This window comes from Hippichthys cyanospilos, chromosome 9 (genome assembly GCF_059441005.1).
Source record: "Hippichthys cyanospilos isolate Australia breed blue-spotted pipefish chromosome 9, RoL_Hcya_1.0, whole genome shotgun sequence".
Classification (NCBI taxonomy): Eukaryota; Metazoa; Chordata; class Actinopteri; order Syngnathiformes; family Syngnathidae; genus Hippichthys; species Hippichthys cyanospilos.
The window spans coordinates 2,374,846-2,392,127 of NC_142377.1; the positions used below are offsets into that span (position 1 = coordinate 2,374,846).

At 37.4% G+C, this 17,282-nt stretch overlaps 1 protein-coding gene across 15 annotated transcripts in view; it reads left to right on the plus strand.

Annotated features, from left to right (window-relative positions):
• nfasca (neurofascin homolog (chicken) a) overlaps positions 1-17,282 on the plus strand; it is a 183,522-nt gene that overhangs the window by 77,602 nt on the left and 88,638 nt on the right. For all 15 annotated transcript variants that reach the window (XR_015866674.1, XM_088424176.1, XM_088424183.1 and 12 more), the window contains exons 2-5: positions 6,809-6,855; positions 12,364-12,501; positions 13,202-13,219; positions 16,330-16,435. Coding sequence is in view for 14 of the 15 variants with exons in the window: in XM_088424176.1 (XP_088280302.1) it covers positions 12,408-12,501; positions 13,202-13,219; positions 16,330-16,435 (218 nt within the window). In the remaining variant the exon portion in view is untranslated. The remainder of the gene's footprint in view (positions 1-6,808; positions 6,856-12,363; positions 12,502-13,201; positions 13,220-16,329; positions 16,436-17,282) is intronic.

Below are 17,282 nucleotides of genomic sequence, written 5' to 3' on the forward strand. Positions count from 1 at the left end.
GATGAGCATAAGCAGCTTTGAGACTTGGTTTGGTTTCTGCCAAGCAAATCAGTTGGTATCAGTTTCAGTCCAAATGTATTGGTCTAATGTTCATGTAACGGCGGGATCAAAGCTCACGTGTATTCCCAGTTGCTGCAAGTCATATTTTAAGAAGCTGATCTGTGAGCACAGAATGTCTTCTGGCTAACATTACTCCAGGAACTATGGGGCTGATTTATCTGGAATCTCTATGTAAGCCCCACCTCCGTGAAGCCAGCTCTTCAGCACTTGAGCAATCATTTTGTATCTTTGTATCTTTAATGTTGTGTCTTTGCAACTTTCTATTTTTTATCTTTTTACACTCATATGTAATAAATGACCTCTCCATCCTTTTCACTTTTTATATTTTTTCCACTTATCTTTATATCTCCTCCAATTTCCTCTTCCACTTTTCATCCATTTTTTCCATGTGTAATATACACATGCTTCCACTTTTCATCCATTTTTTTCTCTCTTGATCAAAACTAGGTCAGTCAGCATCATCGAGCTACAGCTCCTTTCAAGCATGACATCCATATGCTCATGCACAAATATAGAGTAGAATGTATTTTAATATATATATATATATATATATATATATATATATATATATATATATATATATATATATAAAAATTCAGTATTCCACATCACAACATGAAAAAAACGTAAGTCAGGAACACGGTAACATGGGGGTCCACTGCATATCAAATTAGAGGTATATATAATCATTTTGAGCCTTGTAAATGACATGATATTACTTATTTTATAAGGTTATAAGGTTATAAGTCAACCATCATATGGTGGTTGAAAATGAGGAAAAAAATTGACTTGTACTCGGAGAAAAGCGATATGAAATATACACATGCAAATCTATTTGCTGCAAAACTGCTCTTTCACCCTGCAGCCCTCCAAACTCAAGTCTTATTTCCTACATTGCACCTTCCCCAAAGGATTTGAGCTGTTCAGTACATTGGTTTGCAATCTGATTGTTTAGCTTCTTTTGCCTTTCTCCACCCATCTTGTCCTAGGCTAAATGCTAATCAAAGGAGACTGTTGACAATGATCAATAGTCTCAAGTAGCATAGTAGCATATGTGAGTAGCATATGCTACAACTCTGTATTTAATCTAAGAGCTCATTTAGGAATAAGGTTTTCTTTTAGAAGTCAGATGAATGCTACTTTGCCTTTACTCAGGGTCATTTGTTCACACCAAATCAAACATTTGTGTTTTAAAGTTGTTGACTGACCTAAAAAGGTTGAGATTCAGACTAATATATATATATATATATATATATATATATATATATATATATATACACACAGTCGGCCCCCGGTTTACGAACACCCTGTTTTACAAACAATTCGATTTACGAGCGTGGACCACAGAGATTTTTGTCCCCCACTTACGAGCAAACCTTTCGTCTTACGAACAATCCGACATGCCGGCCATTGTGTATACAAATATATTTTTGATTAGCTGCGTCAACAAAATCAGCAGTTGACGTTTGTAACAGTAACGTGAACGCTATTGCTCTTACAATGTCACAGTCACTGTGTTAGTCACGGTGTCAGTCACGGAGATGCCATATGCTATTGGTCGATTAAGGTCACCCGGTCTCACTCACGGAGATGCTATTGGCCGGCGTCACGTCAATCACAGAAATGCCGATATGCTATTGGCCGAACGCCTTTATCTAGCTTGATGGCACAGCTGGTCAGGATGGAAGGAAGGAGAGAAAATGAGTGAAAAACGGAAGGAAGGAATGTTGTGAAGACTTTGCAAACTTTATCTGTTAGACATAGCTTCTAAAATTGCTAGTAGTGGTAAAGGAAGAAGTAAGAGGATGATATGTTTTAGCATCTCTGTGACTGACACCGTGACTAAACAGTGACTGTGACATTGTAAGAGCAATAGCATATCAGCGTAACTGTGTTAACTTTGCGGGTTGGTCTCTGCTCCCCTCCGTCTCCACCCAGTTCAAGTCACGTCTCTCCAAAGGTAAATGTCATTATTCCTTTGTATATGTTATTTAATTTAACTATACAGTAGATTATGTTACTCATTTTTAATATGTGTATAAAATCGTAATGTTTTTACCTAAGGTTTTTGCACGCATTCACGAATTAACATGGGTTTGGATTGCCCGTCATACGAGCAGTTCGAGTTACGAGCGTAGCCGCTGAACGGATTAAGTTCGTAACCCGGGGGCCCACTGTATATATATATATATATATATATATATATATATATATATATATATATATATATATATATATATATATATATATATATTCAGACTCTCACTAATATACAGAGATCCCGATACTTCGCGGTTAATGGGGGCTGTCAACCTCCCGCGAAGTCTGAAACCCGCGAAGTAGGGTATTAGTTCCTACATTTCTATGTACGCCCCAATATAGCAGCACTAACCATAAACAATCCTTTTTTTTTTGTATTTTTTGCCTATTTTATTTCCTTTCTCCTATTATTTAACATGACATTATCCTTATATGGATATTGTATATTCATTAAATAACTACTATTACTTAGTTTGTTGAGAATTTGTTCTCAGGACTGGTTATCTGCACCAAGACTCCAGTGAAAGAGTACACAAGTCATCTTGTTGAACATTTATTTTGGCTCATATATGGTGTATCATGTAGTATCTGTTGAATAATAAATCAACAACAATCTTAAAAACAGTAAACTAACATATAAACACTTAATCTATGAATTTACTGTATTTTTAGCCGACATCAGCGGGTTAGCAACAACTAACAACTACTAACTATAAAGTGCAACCTCTACACAAGCAAACACATAAACAGAATAAACACTCATCGCTTACTATAGGCAGTAGCGTGCGTTATCAACATAAATGATGATAAACTATAAATATGTGCTTACGTTGTCATTCACTACGTCACCGTAACGAGCCGAATGACACAGAGAGAACGTAAAACAGGAAACGCGACCCGACAAATTAAAAGCATACATTTCAAAATAAGATAAAAAACATCACGAACTCTAACGCTTGAAGAATTTTTAGCATAGTTATTAACTAATATTACTTCGTTATTTGATTATACAGTACTGTATAATGTAATTTTTTGCTTTTTTCAATTTTTGTACATTTTTGCACTTTTTTTAAAAGATTATTTATTTTGCAATATTTTTTTATTTTTCCTGGAAAAAAACGCCAAGTACTGAGACCGCGAAGTAGGAGGGATCACTGTACTTCACTCGCTCAAAAATGCTTTTTCAGAAAGTATGACCACACAGTGGCACAATTTTATCATAGGCGGTCAAAGTACTTCTTATTCTGCGGATAGAAATGTGTTTTTAAAAAAACATCTCATCGTTTTGTAAAGAAATACCAATGACACAATCACTACCAATTAGTTCATTTTAAGCAAATAACAAACCAAATTTTTCTCAATTGTCGCATTGGTTTTCAACGGTGGCTGCCATGGCAACTGCTTTAAAAAACATCTGCACTACAGAAATCATGTAAGTGACACACATCCCCCACAACCACTTTAACATGTAACCTTTGAGTGAGCAACAGCAATTTATTTCAGTATGTGTGTGTCTGTGTGTTAAAAGAGCACAGCTGGTGGCCTTAGGAACATCCATTAGGACTCGTCCTGTTGCAGGTCAGCAGGGAAAAGCAGGTGATAGACTATGCATCAAAGTGTCCACACTCTCATATTCAAACACACACTTATGTCCAAGGAACTGGACAAAAGTGCATGTTTAATGGAGTCTGTATTCTGGCATTAATGTCACGCTTGATGTATTTCATTGTGTGGAAGCCTCGACAGCTTTTGATACTTTGTTTACTTTTGTTGCAAAAATTATGAGTTGTGGTTGTTTCTGTAGTTTGAGGCAATGTAGTTCTGTAGTGAATTTCCATTTTAAGTGAAAATGAAAACACTGACTAATGTGGTGGCATATGACATTTTTGATTGCATTTTTGGTCAACATGAACGGTGAATGTATGAGAAACAAATTGTCATTTTTTCCGAATAAAATGATCATTTGTGGTCTGATTATACACATAACATGATTTTAGAGTGTGATAGGAAGACAAAACATGGGGAAATTGGGAAACTTGTTTTTTTACGCTACAAAAAAGCATTTCATTTTTTAAATGCAGCTTTTGATCATGTCCAAATCTACACTCATATGAATTCAAACCCTAGTGTTCCCCCAAATCAGTGCTTCTAAATTATATCTTATCTTCTTCTGCAATGTCCTTGTCTCGAGGCTAGCTTCTAGGCTACCTACAGGTTCCTTCTCCGCTCTACGGGTTACGTGGCGCTGACATTCGTGTGACGTGGCTGCGTTTTTTTTTTTTTTTAATTTAGCGGCAGCCAAGCTCATTCGTCAAACGTGGTTTACGTCATTTGCGCAAAGACGCTGAAAAAAAAGTAACAAACCCTACAGATGGACAAGGAATGTTTCATGTCAATAGTTAAAACGATTATATGCTACAGAAACTGCATGGATGGATTTTATTTTGTTGCTGGTTTTCTCACTCAAAATCCATCCATTCAAAAGCACGTCTGTAAATTTGATAACAAATTGTAGACCAGGCGTGTCAAACTCGTTCTAGCTTGCAGACCTCATGGAGAAAAATCTATTCCCAAGTGGGCGGGATCAGTAAAATCATTGTATCTGTTTATATAACTTTTAAACAACAACTTCAGATTTATTATTCTTTTTTGAATATTTTCCAAATGCAGTACAAGCACAATATCACGACAGTAAGTATTCCCTAGTAAGGAATCAATATTTGCGTTGTCCAATCTTTCCTATTAACAGAATTCCGTTATGTGGGAAACATGTGTTCACAAAATACAGTACATGTGTAACAACACAAGCAATAAAATGCGTAAATATATTGTCCAAAACCTGTTTATCAAACAAAAACTGCAGCATTCAGAACATGTATGGTATATGAACTGGAAAATGCAAAACCATGGTCCAAAAGCTGTACTGTTTATAAAATAACGCCAATACAGTACAGTACTTACTTAACTGTAGTGTTGTATACTGTACTTTATTTAGTATGTTGAGTTTTGTCCATCGTGAGAACAAATGAGTCTATTTGGAGTTGGTGTGTTGGCTTCATTTTTTGCATTATAAAAATGTTTGCTCGCGTATCATACAGTTGTTTTGCTAATTGAAAGTTACTGTCCAGTTGATCATTGCTGATGTCTGGAGTTTGTGTCGCGCCACAAGCAATTTCCTCTGTGAAAGTCAATTGCCTGAATTATACTGAGCAAGAATGGAATCCTTGTTTTTCAAAGTCTCATTGATTTGAGTCTTTCTGACTCAGAGCGTCTCCTGAATGTTTTTTACTTTGTATCCCGCTTCACTCAATTGGATGCATTTCACTCTCAATCATTACCGTTCTTTTTGAATGGACGCCATGATCTAAAGGACGTAAATAAATAACATTAAAATCTTTCGTAATTAAAGCCAAACTCCAAACAATAAAGAGTCACTTACATGTCGCCATTTTGGGTCCGATGATGTAAGATTGAAAAGTAGAGCGAACACAGATGCTCCTGTTTTATCGAGTGTGAACTTTTATGCGTTTGCGGTAATACGAGTATACAAATAGTTTTCGGTTTCGGCATACCGGAAGTTCCGTTGCAAGGGCTCGCTCGTTAATGTAATATAGTCATAAAAAATTTAACGCATATGTTTTTTCTTTCTGGGTTCAAACGGAATTTCCGTTTAACGGATGTCCGTAGTTGGGAACACTTAACTGAATTAATTGTAAAACTTTAACATTACTCCTAATCATAAAATATTTCAAGTTTTTCATTTATTGAAAAAAAATCAGCTAATTATTATACTTTACTTAACAAAATCATCTCGCGGATTAAATTTGTTTGCTGGCCAGATCTAGCCGTATGTTCGACGCCGCTGAGGTAGCCCATATTTTAGACTTGCAGAAAACAGGTCTAATTTGTGGCATGGGTAGTGTAATGCAATTATGGTGTTTTCGATCAAAGCACAGGCTGATTCTGAATCATTGTAGAAATTAATTCACCGAACAAATTATAATCAACCTCATTGGAACAAATATCGAACAGTACCCCCATCAACAGAATCTTTTTTTTTTTTTTATTCCATTCATATTGAGGCAGTGCATTGATGAGTTTTTTCAAGGCTTTTCCTAACTCCTCCAGGCAGACAGTTCATGTTTGTGTGAGTCTAACACCAATGAGCAGTGCAGGGAAAAATGGGGAAAATAAGAGAGCAGAAGAGCATCTTGTGATCCTAAAGACCCAGGCTGGCGTACAGATGAGCTCTTTGAAAGCACAAGCGAGTTAAAGAAACATGTCAGTTGCCGACAGGCCTGAGGCATATGTTGTCTACACTGCTTCCAACATGTTTTTTCCTGTGCTCACATACTAAAAAGCATAACAACAGTGGTGGACCGTCGGGACCTTCCCAGCTCGCCTAAAATAACCTGGTTAATTATCATAATTATAATAAACTATAATAATTATAATAACTATAATAAAAGTATTTCATTGTACATTTATGTTTTCTAAATATATATATATATATATATATATATATATATATATATATATATATATATATATATATATATATATATATATATATATATATATATATATATATATATATATATATATATATATATATATAACATTACTCACCATGATAAGTATGACCGTGAACATCACCGTTCAAAATAAATTGAATAATTTTTTTTTGTTTTGTTTTCTGTCTTTTCAGGTCCGCAAACTTGTCAAGGACATCAACCTGGTGTCATCACAATTAATGTAAGTCATTTTATCTGCACGTAAATACACTTGAATAACTGGTTTTCATCTTCAGCAGCTTTTTACAATTTTGTTCAGCTCAACCCCCAAATTTACAAAGTAAATTGTCAAAGTAAATTTCCAGTGCCAACACACATACACTATGCTTACATATAAATTGTATGTACATGTCTTTCATTTTTCCATTTTCCTTTTTTTCAGTACTTTTATAATTGTGTGAAGGCGAAAGTTTCATATTAATTGACACATTTACACTCCAAATTAATTAACGCATATTTCTCACATGCAGTGAAATAGAACTAGAATGAAAACACTTGTGACTGATAATGCTCCCGATATTCTCATAAATGAACAAACTGGCACACGTTTGATGCTTTGCCCATTCTCTCAATTTAGATGCTAACTTATTTGTCATGCATGTACTGAGATTGTATTCAAATTTCCTGTTAAATGACAGTGTCTTGTACTGTTTTTTTACATTTTTGTTTCATATTATTTTATACTATAAAAGCTTCACAATTTATAGCTAGCTTCAAAGGGTAGCAGTCATGTTCCTTACAAATCAAAACTTAATAAATATAAAAATGAGACATCTTGTCTCCCTTTGTTATTCTTTCTTTTAAATCCGACTAAAATCGTATTTCATTCTTTGCACATCTACAGATTGAAGCAGGAATCTTTTTTCATTGACTAGAATAGTTTTGAATTGAAAATTGTTTTGAATTGAAAATCGATTTTGAAGTAAATCAGAGATCCCTAAATCTGAATCTAACCTAATCGTGTGACCGTCAAATATTCCCACCCATACTATTAACCATGCATAAAATCAATGCTTGAATGAAATATAGCTCATCGTCAATTGTTACAAAATGCTGGACATAGAACCGTATATTTTTGTTTTGAAATGTTTTTCTCAGTGATCATTCAGCATCATATAATGCTTAATTTCCCTCTTTCATTTTGAACATGAGAAATCCCAACTGGATTGACCTATGTACTTTTGTAGGCCCAAATTTGAGCCACCTCAATCAAGTTTCTCTGTCATGATTACTGTAGGTATGTGGTTACTTTACAAATATAATTTACAGTACCTGACTTAAGTATCGATTCTATCAATACTTGGATTGATCTGCACAGTCCTAGTGAAAATGAGTATTGCCTTCTGGGAGAAAGTCAATCTTTCCCCGATTTGGATCTTGACCTTCTTTCTGAGTGTTTAAGGATTTAAACACTCCATAGATGTTGCCTAATCAAAAGAAGCTCTAAGGATTAATACAGAAATATCCACATAGACATCAAGTTGCTGTTTGATGACAAGATTACAAGCTTAACGTGTTATTTGCAACCTAAACCTTGCACGAGACTGTAAATACACTGTTCTCATTAGTTCATCTCCTGATATGCACTTTATGTATACATTACATTACAATGCAGCAGCTGGTATATTCTTGACCAAGATGTAGGATTATTCATTCCCCAGTGTACATTGAATATCCAATAGTTGTGGGAATGGAGGTCCGTGGCCTGAAGGATATCCTTGGATAGATTTCCGTAAATCACTGAAGAATAGATTGTTGGGCGTTTGTGGAAAACACCGGATTTATAAATGAAGAAAAGGTTGCCATGGATCAAAATCAGTTGACCCGAGAGAGTGTTTCATACATTGTCACAGATGTTTATTTTAGAAATGGCAACACAGGACTGAAGAAATTTCTGGAGGGTATATATCCTTTTTATTTTTATATTGACTTGCACACCAGTGAGCAAACAGTACACACCAACATAACTTGCAATTGATGGTATGCCAGCATAAGGGTGCAAATAGAGCAAGTGGGAGTTTAATGCATTGCTTAAGAGCACTTCTGCGGTGGTTGTGTCGGCAGCTGTCACTCACCAAATAATGTGTAATTTTCTCATCTTTTTCTTGCCTCTCGGTTTTTTAACTTTATTCGAGCCAAGTGGTAAACGGTCATGGACATTGCACTTCTCCCTACCTCAGGTACGCAACGCGCACACACCGACAACATTTACCTAATGCACTCACACACCAGTGGTGGTAAACTACATTACCATATTTCACCGAGTACAAGTCAAGTTTTTTTCCTCCTCATTTTCAACCTCTGTATTAGGTTTGACTAATAACTGCATATTTCAAAATAGACCAAATTTTTCTCATATCTCTTTTAGAATAACCTTAATTTGAATGTGTAATAAGTACTAGTTACTTGTCATTTACAAGGCTTAAAATTATTATATATGTACTGTACCTCTGATTCAATATAGTATGCATCTGTTTTAGAGTGTTTGCGCAGAACGGTGAGAAATGCACTTTCTTCAAGCTCCGCCTTATTGCCTCTTTGTTGTCAACAATGAGGCTGTGGAAAATTTTTGCGGCGGACTTTGACGCATTATGAAAAGGAAAAGACGACTTGACTTGTCTCCTTTAGCCCTTGGATGTGCGCTTGAAAAAGTTGGCATGGATGTCGGATGCCGATCTCACAACAGTCATCACTTGGGTAAAGAACATCCCGAGTAAAATGATCAGTAAAGCATCTCTGAAGAACTCCATTTCAAACAAATGGGACGGGTCCCAAGGTGACTACCCATGGAAGAGTAATGAGTGTTTGCGCAAATAATGAACAGGAAGAAAGGATGTCCGTGAGTTAAATGTGAGGTGCTATTTGACATGTCTTGAAGGGATGATGACTTTTAGGGCTTTTCTACAAATTAATATTTAGCTTTGTCAAAAAAATAAAGCATTGAAACATCAAATCATTCTATTTGTGCAACATTAGTTTCAGCATTAGCATCTACGCGTGCACAAACGTTGCCTTGCACTTGGCTCATTTGTGCCCCTCCAAACACAACAGTATTTTATTTGATAAACGATGAAGAAATGTGCATAAAAGTAGCATAATTTTGTCATTTTAATAACACACCATGTGTTATAATTGGACAGCCGTGATCTATGAAACCATTTAAGTCAGGGGTAGACTTATAATCACATTTTTATAAAATTCACCCAAATTTCAGTAAAAAAGGGTGATCAACTCATAAGGGAGGTCGACTTGTACTTCGAGAAATACGGTACGTAACCACAGCTGCCCTGGAGTAGGCGGATAGAGTGTGGCTGTCATTTTTGAACCCGCGGTTTCTCCAATCAACCACTGGGGGTATGGTGGGTGGGGTGTCTTGCCCATGGACACAACGACACATGACTCAGAGCGGAATTTGAACATCCAACCCATTTGTTACTAGATGACCCGCTCTACTGCCTGAGCCCAGGTCTTTGCAGACTAATGTCGCCCCAGGTGTCGAGTGTCAAACTAATCAGACAGTTCATGTCTGCTTATCTGCCTGGCGTGAAAATGATGAGACTCTTGACAGCGTGGGGAAGCAAGCGGTTGATGATGCAAAATTGGTGGTGGCAGAAATTGCCATCTGACGGTGAATGAGACATGGATTAGTTTTTCTAAATGGAACATATGGTTAACATTACAGTAGATCCTTTCTAATATCTACTGTACACTGTCTTTATAGATGGTACGTGCCAACAGAGGTTGATTATGACAGCTCACATGTTATTTGAATTAGTTGTTATGTCTGATGTTGTAAATTTTGAACTGCGGCAAAACTACTACCTAACAGTTAGCTACTCAGGAGCAGATCCTACAGGGTGGCCAGTGGTGGCCATACATTGAAATCTGTGATTGTTCTTCCATTTTTAACAGTTAGCTACTCAGGAGCAAATCCTACAGGGTGGCCAGTGGTGGCCGCACATTGAAATCTGTGATTTGATTTCCATTTTCACAAAAATGCAGTCATCTTAGAGCCTCCGAGATTCTGCCACAAGTCTTTTTTTTTCTTCTTCAATATTATCCTATGGGGTTCCGGGAATTCCTCATGAACCCCACCTTCATGAGCTGACTTTGAAAGAGTCTTGACATCGTCAAATAGAAATATATATATTTTTTCAACCCCTCAAAATGTTCAGTGGCATCAGCCCTATGTATACATATGTATAGTTTCATATGTATACTTATGTTTCGAAGAATTTTCATTTTGTGGGAAAAAAAACGTGAACAGCTATTGAATGCTGCAGATTTTGCAGATGGGAATATGCAGATATAATATTATGTGTTGCATGAAATAAAACGCTTCCCAGAAACAAAAGAAAAGCCTTCCTGCAACATTTAGTTCTTTTGTCAACTACAACAGTGGTCCCCAACCTCCAGATCAACTGGTACCGGGCCGCGTGGGCTGCACTCGAAAAATGTTTTGGAGATGATTTAGTTTAACGAGGCGAAAAAGCGCAGCGTTTTGTATTGTAGTCAATGGAGTTTGCGCGACTGGGCGCGAATGCACTTCGGGCGACGCGATGAACGCGAATGGAGCGATGCGAATGGCGCGCGGTCACGAGAAGCAACATTTCGCCTTTCGCTTAAAGTTTTTTTTTTTTTTTTTTTACTTTTTCCGCGTTTCGCGTCGCCACAGCCAATCAACTTCGGGAACATTCAACGGCTCACGCAGGGGGCAGGAGTGAATTATGGCGGCCGCTTTGCGTTCACCGGGAGAGATCCAACACGGCCAGCTGAGCTTTCAATACAAAACAGAGCCAAGCAAGAGCACTCACCTGGCTTGTAGAAAGGCGGAAGTGAGAACTTGGGACAACTGGTATGTTCACTTAAAAGCTGTTGAACCGTAGTTACTTTGCTAAGCTAACGATAGCGCAGCATTGTCAGCACAATATTTAGCACGGTCTCGGCCACTTGATTGTGACATTGAAATGTTAATTTTTTGGCAGGCGAGTGTTGCCGCAAAGAATAAAGGTGCTGTCGGTGAACATATTGGCTCTCTCACATCCCAGAAAAGTGAAAGTTCTCAGCAATGCTCTTTTTTCCGGATCTACCGTAAAGTGCACAGCAAGGTCGCTCCACTCCCCTCCCCTCCCCTCCCCTCTCCTCTCCTCTCCTCTCCTCTCCTCTCCTCTCCTCTCCTCTCCTCTCCTCTCCTCTCCTCTCCTCTCCTCTCCTCTCCTCTCCTCTCCTCTCCTCTCCTCTCCTCGCGCAACAAAAAAGTGGACAAAAAGTACAACAGCGACAGAAAGCCCCGCGAATGAGCGTAGCGATTCTGCGAATGATTCGGCGTTCGGTGTGCACGTTAGCATAACAGTTCATACGTTCGTGATGTGGTTTTTAGAGTAGCCAGCCAGCCCCCTTTGAGTGGTGCTTGTTATGTCCATATTCCCTAGTAAGGGTAGCGTACTTCGTATTTCTTAATTATCTCCAGCTTCGATTCTTTACAAATCATCTTCTTACTTCTCTCTTTAACATCACTAGCAATCTAGCAATATATATATACGTCCGTTCTCTTTATATACGTCCATTCTCTTGAATTGCTTATCCTCACCAGGGTCAGTCGTACCTATTCCAGCTGTCTTTGAGCAGAAAGAGGAGGACACTCTGGACTGCGGTTTTTCTAACTATCTGTCCCTTTGTTTGTTAACAGTGTAGCAGTGTGACTCAAGTGGAGAGGTATCAAGAAGAGGAGAAATGTTGAGACAGGGCAGCCATTTGGCCCTATCTTTAATGTCATTGCAGCTGATACTATGGCATCGATCTATGACAATCGAAGTGCCGCAAGATCGTAAGTGTCAGCAGTCAACTGGTTCAATTATTTTTTACTCAATCAAGCTAAATTTTGAACCTGGCTTCTTTCATGAAATGAATATTGAACAAAATCACATGAAGTTAAATTTTTCTCAAAAACATTTAGAATGAAAGCTTATTCAATGGAAATTCTAGAGTAACATTGTGTTCTTTATACCGACAACTAATTTTCAGTCAAACCAAAATTTGGGGTGTTCATGAAGCTTAACAGTTGTAAGAAACTCTTGTAGGCTCAGCTATTGTTCAACACGATACGACAATACCACATCACTGTGGGCGATGGTCATGTTCTATCCTTTTTCTATTTGTGAACAAAACCCCCAAATATTTAAACTTAACTAATATAGCTATAAATGCAATCGCGCCCGATGGGTTCAGTCCTCCATTTACATCTGATTTAATTGTTTTTACATTCTTTTATGTGTAAAATGTATTGATGACTCAACTGGTTTGTGTTTTTTTTTCTCTTTGCTCAACATATGAACTCGACAAACAGGTAAGTTATCAGTTCTCTTGTATTTGTAGACTGTGTAACAATATGCCAATGGTGTAGAATGCAGATAGAATAGTTAAATAAGAATAATGTACTAAATGCAGTTTATGTGTGTGTAATATAATCAACATCTTTATAATTTGCCCTCACTTTCTTTCCCTGTTGCTTGACGTTGGACTAACAGCAAAGGTCCTGGCTGACTGTAAGTCTTTTGTGTTAACATGTTATCACTTGTCTGTCTTTTTCTGTGAACCTACTGCCAAAAACATAACTGAAAAAGTATTTGTGATTAATCTGTTTGGAAAGGATGGGAGGGGTAATAGTTTTGGAAAAATTAAGGGCATTAATAGCACTGTCAGACAAATTGAGAGAAATTTGTCTTGGGGAAAAAGTGCATTAGTCCACAGGAGCATTTAAAATAGGCATATATTTGATTTGCTTTTATTAAAGATATCAATTAGCTAGTACCAATGCATCCAGCTAGTTTTCCTGGGGTCCAACAATAGGTATACTGTACATACAAAATGATAAATATGATCCTCAATGTTTTACCCAGTATTACTACGAAAGATTATTGCAGCACATCACGAGCTAACACAAACTTAAAACAATAATAAAGGAATAAAAAAATAAAATAAAAAGGAAAACTGTTAAAAACAAAACAAAAGCAAAATCAGCACTGATACAAAAAACAAGACCTCATTGAGTCCACCAAAGTTTCAAATACCTTTTAAAAGAGATTTCCTCAATGGCGAGGAGTTCACATGATAATTTATTCCACAAAAACGCTATAAATAAAAGACCTTTTTAGTGCATTTGTATTGGGACAAGGAGTAACTGGCATTTCCTGTATAATGACCGTGAACAGAATTAACGTACAAAACAACTTCATCATTAAAAATAAATCAATGTCATTCTCACACACATTCTCCCACATTTAAGCACATTGTCTGTGTCCACACAGTGACATCACATCATTCAAAAAGTTTCATGAGTCCATCAGTTATGGTTTGCGCGGGTCCTTTGGGACCGGTTTAATTAGCCCAAGTCAGAGGTAAATTCTACGTCACTGTAGGGTGACAATGTAAACAATCTCATTCACACACTCACGAGACTGATAAGTGGCCGGCAGCCTGTCCAAGCCGCATCAGTAAACAAACAAATATCCTCAGAATAGGAAGACATGGGATGTACATGCTTAGCTTTATGAATGTGTATGTTGGATACAACATACTGCGTTATGTCCCCGCTGCACAGCACTACGCAGCCATGTTAATAAATAAAAGCGTTTCCACATCCTGTGTATCTGGCTGCCCCATTGCGCTACTGTCAGCCAACTTTACACAGGACTTGAAAGATCTGATCTGCTCTGCTACCCTGCGCGTGGTCGACTCCGTAGTTCAGAAAGCACCAAACAGGAAAAGGAACCTGATCTGCATCCAGATTTGCAAAGTAAAAGCACTCAACGTGGACAAGCTTGTCCTCCTTTGCTGATTGATTGAATGAGCCCAAAAATGATTGGTTTTTCTTTTCTGTGCCATTGACACATGACAAAAAAAAAGAGCAAACACCCTCCTGTTAATTGGCACTGTAACACATATACAAATATACTATATATAATATACTGTTTGGCTGTATTTGTGTTGTTTTGTCTCCATCTGCAGGCGTTTTTAGGTAATTACACTTATTTTTTGTTGCCGTCACATGACTGAGATGCTGGTCTGTTATTGGTCGGCCTCACTCGTTTCAAAATAGTCAAACTTTGGTGTATCGCGAGTGGTAACAAAACCGTATTTATAGTGCATTTTACTGCTTAATTCAAACTTGAAAGGATTAGCCATGGGTCCCAAGATTGCCAGGATTGATAGTGATGTTAAAGAGAGATGTAAGAAGATGATTTATAAGGACACGAAGCTGGAGATAATCAAGAAAAATGAAGATAGCTTAGCCTAAGCTACCCTTATTAAGAAATATGGGTACTGTATAACAAGCGCCACTCAAAGATAAATACATCCCTTCTACATTTTTTATTTATTATGTTTTTTGATTGTATACATGTATATTATGTACTCGTAGTACTTACTCTACTATTTTGGAACCAATTTTTAATATGTATGTACAATTTGGATGTTTTTACCTGGAGTCCTAAAAACATTAGCTATTTAACATAGGTTTCGATTGCCTGCCATACACACACACACACACGCACGCACGCACGCACGCACGCACGCACGCACACACACACACACATATATATATATATATATATATATATATATATATATATATATATAATATAAACTGCTCACAAAATATAAAGGTACACTATATTTTATTTGGCCTGACATGAATTGAATTGAACCTGTCTGATCATTTTCTGGTTGGTTAAGCAGCTGAGGGCCTGGTTAATCAATTTCAGCCGTATTGGTGTTCATGGACAACAGGTGCAGTTCAGTGGCAACAATTAGAAAACCCTCTAAACAGGACTGGTTTTACATGTGGAGGTCATTTCAACTTCTCCCTCTTGATCTTTTTCGGCTGGTTTTCCACTCGTGCTGATTTGGGCTGGCGTAATTATCTCTACTGGCAGTATGAGGCGATTCCTTAACCCTACAGAAGTTGCACAGGTTGTCGAACTTCTCCAGGATGGCACATTCACACGTGCGCACACTTATGCATTACTGGGCTACACAGGCTATTTTTCAGCAATTAAAACTTATCATTCTACGTGCCAAAATTTCGAAAAAGTAATTATAATTTCAAATTTTTTGTCCACAAAGTTTTATGAAGTCCACCAAGAGCAGGCAAGCTTTAACAAGATTGTACGCTAAATTACAAATGGCAATTTAATATAAGTGTCCTGTCTGGGCATGGTAAGTTGGGAGGAGGAAGGAAGGGGAGCCAAAAAATGCAGGAAAACTGAGAAATATGTGACTCAAAAAAGGAAGTTTTAACAAGGAAATGAGACAGAACCAAACCGGGAGCAAAACTGGACAAAGTATCGCCAGACAGGCCGACGAAATCCAAAAAAGAAAATCAAAGCTTTTCTTGGTGACCACAGCTTTTTTTTTCATTGATAACTAAAGGCTATCTGTGTAATTTCCTCTAAATGTATACATTTATTCATTTGACCAGACTCACCAAAACATGTGAACGTGTGCCCCAACAAGCACGTATACCATTTAACTAAATTATTAGAATAAATACATATGTGAAAAGGGCGTCCGTGTTTGTGTGTTTTCTGTGTGTGTTTGTGCGTGTGTGTGGTAGTGTAGCTATGTAACCTCTGCCCTGTTTGCCCTCTTCCTTCAGTGAAACAGCCCCCTACTATAACTAAGCAGTCGGTGAAGGACTACATTGTTGACCCCAGAGATAACATCATCATTGAGTGCGAAGCCAAGGGCCACCCGGTGCCAACGTAAGGAATGCACACACACACACACACACACACACACACACACACATGCACACACACACATACGTGTTTATAGGGTATAAATTGACAAGTGTCACAAACCGGCTCGATGGTGGTTTAAGTTGACACACCTTTTAAAAGGGCCTAGAACAATAGAAGTAAGGTCAAATCACTACCAAAAAATTGAGAAAATTTTAGAACACTTTAGCTCTTAGAAAAGAGGTTCAGAACCTGAGATCACAAGACCTGACTAGATGGTGGTTTCGGATGACACTTGAATTGTGGTATGCATGGACAAAACCAGGATTATGATGACTTTAAATGGACAACGAGGGCACACCCTCACCACCCAAAATTAACATAAACACACCAACCAGACACCAATGACGACACTTGAATTGTGGTATACATGGACACAACAAGAATATGTTGACTTTAAATGGACAACGAGGGCACACCCTCAACACCTAAAATTAACATAAAAACACTAACCAGACACTTCTATACAATAAGTGCACAGAAGCAAACGTGAGTAGTAGCTGTAGATGAGTGATGATTTCAACCTTGTAAGTGCTCATTCACAACTAATTAATAGACCACAAGACAGTAAAGAGTATCAACAATGTTGAGACCTTAAAACGGCAATGTTGTCATAACTACAATTTACCAAATTAAGAAGCAACTGCATGAAGGGTGTAGACAATTGTCTTTATTAACAATGGTTCCTTTAACCCAGGCTCTTTCAATGAAAAGACCAAGTAGCCTGCCATTATGAAATTAACAGCATTATATAAAATTATAACGATTCCTGATTATCAAACTGTAAACAATGTCTGTCAAAAATACTGAA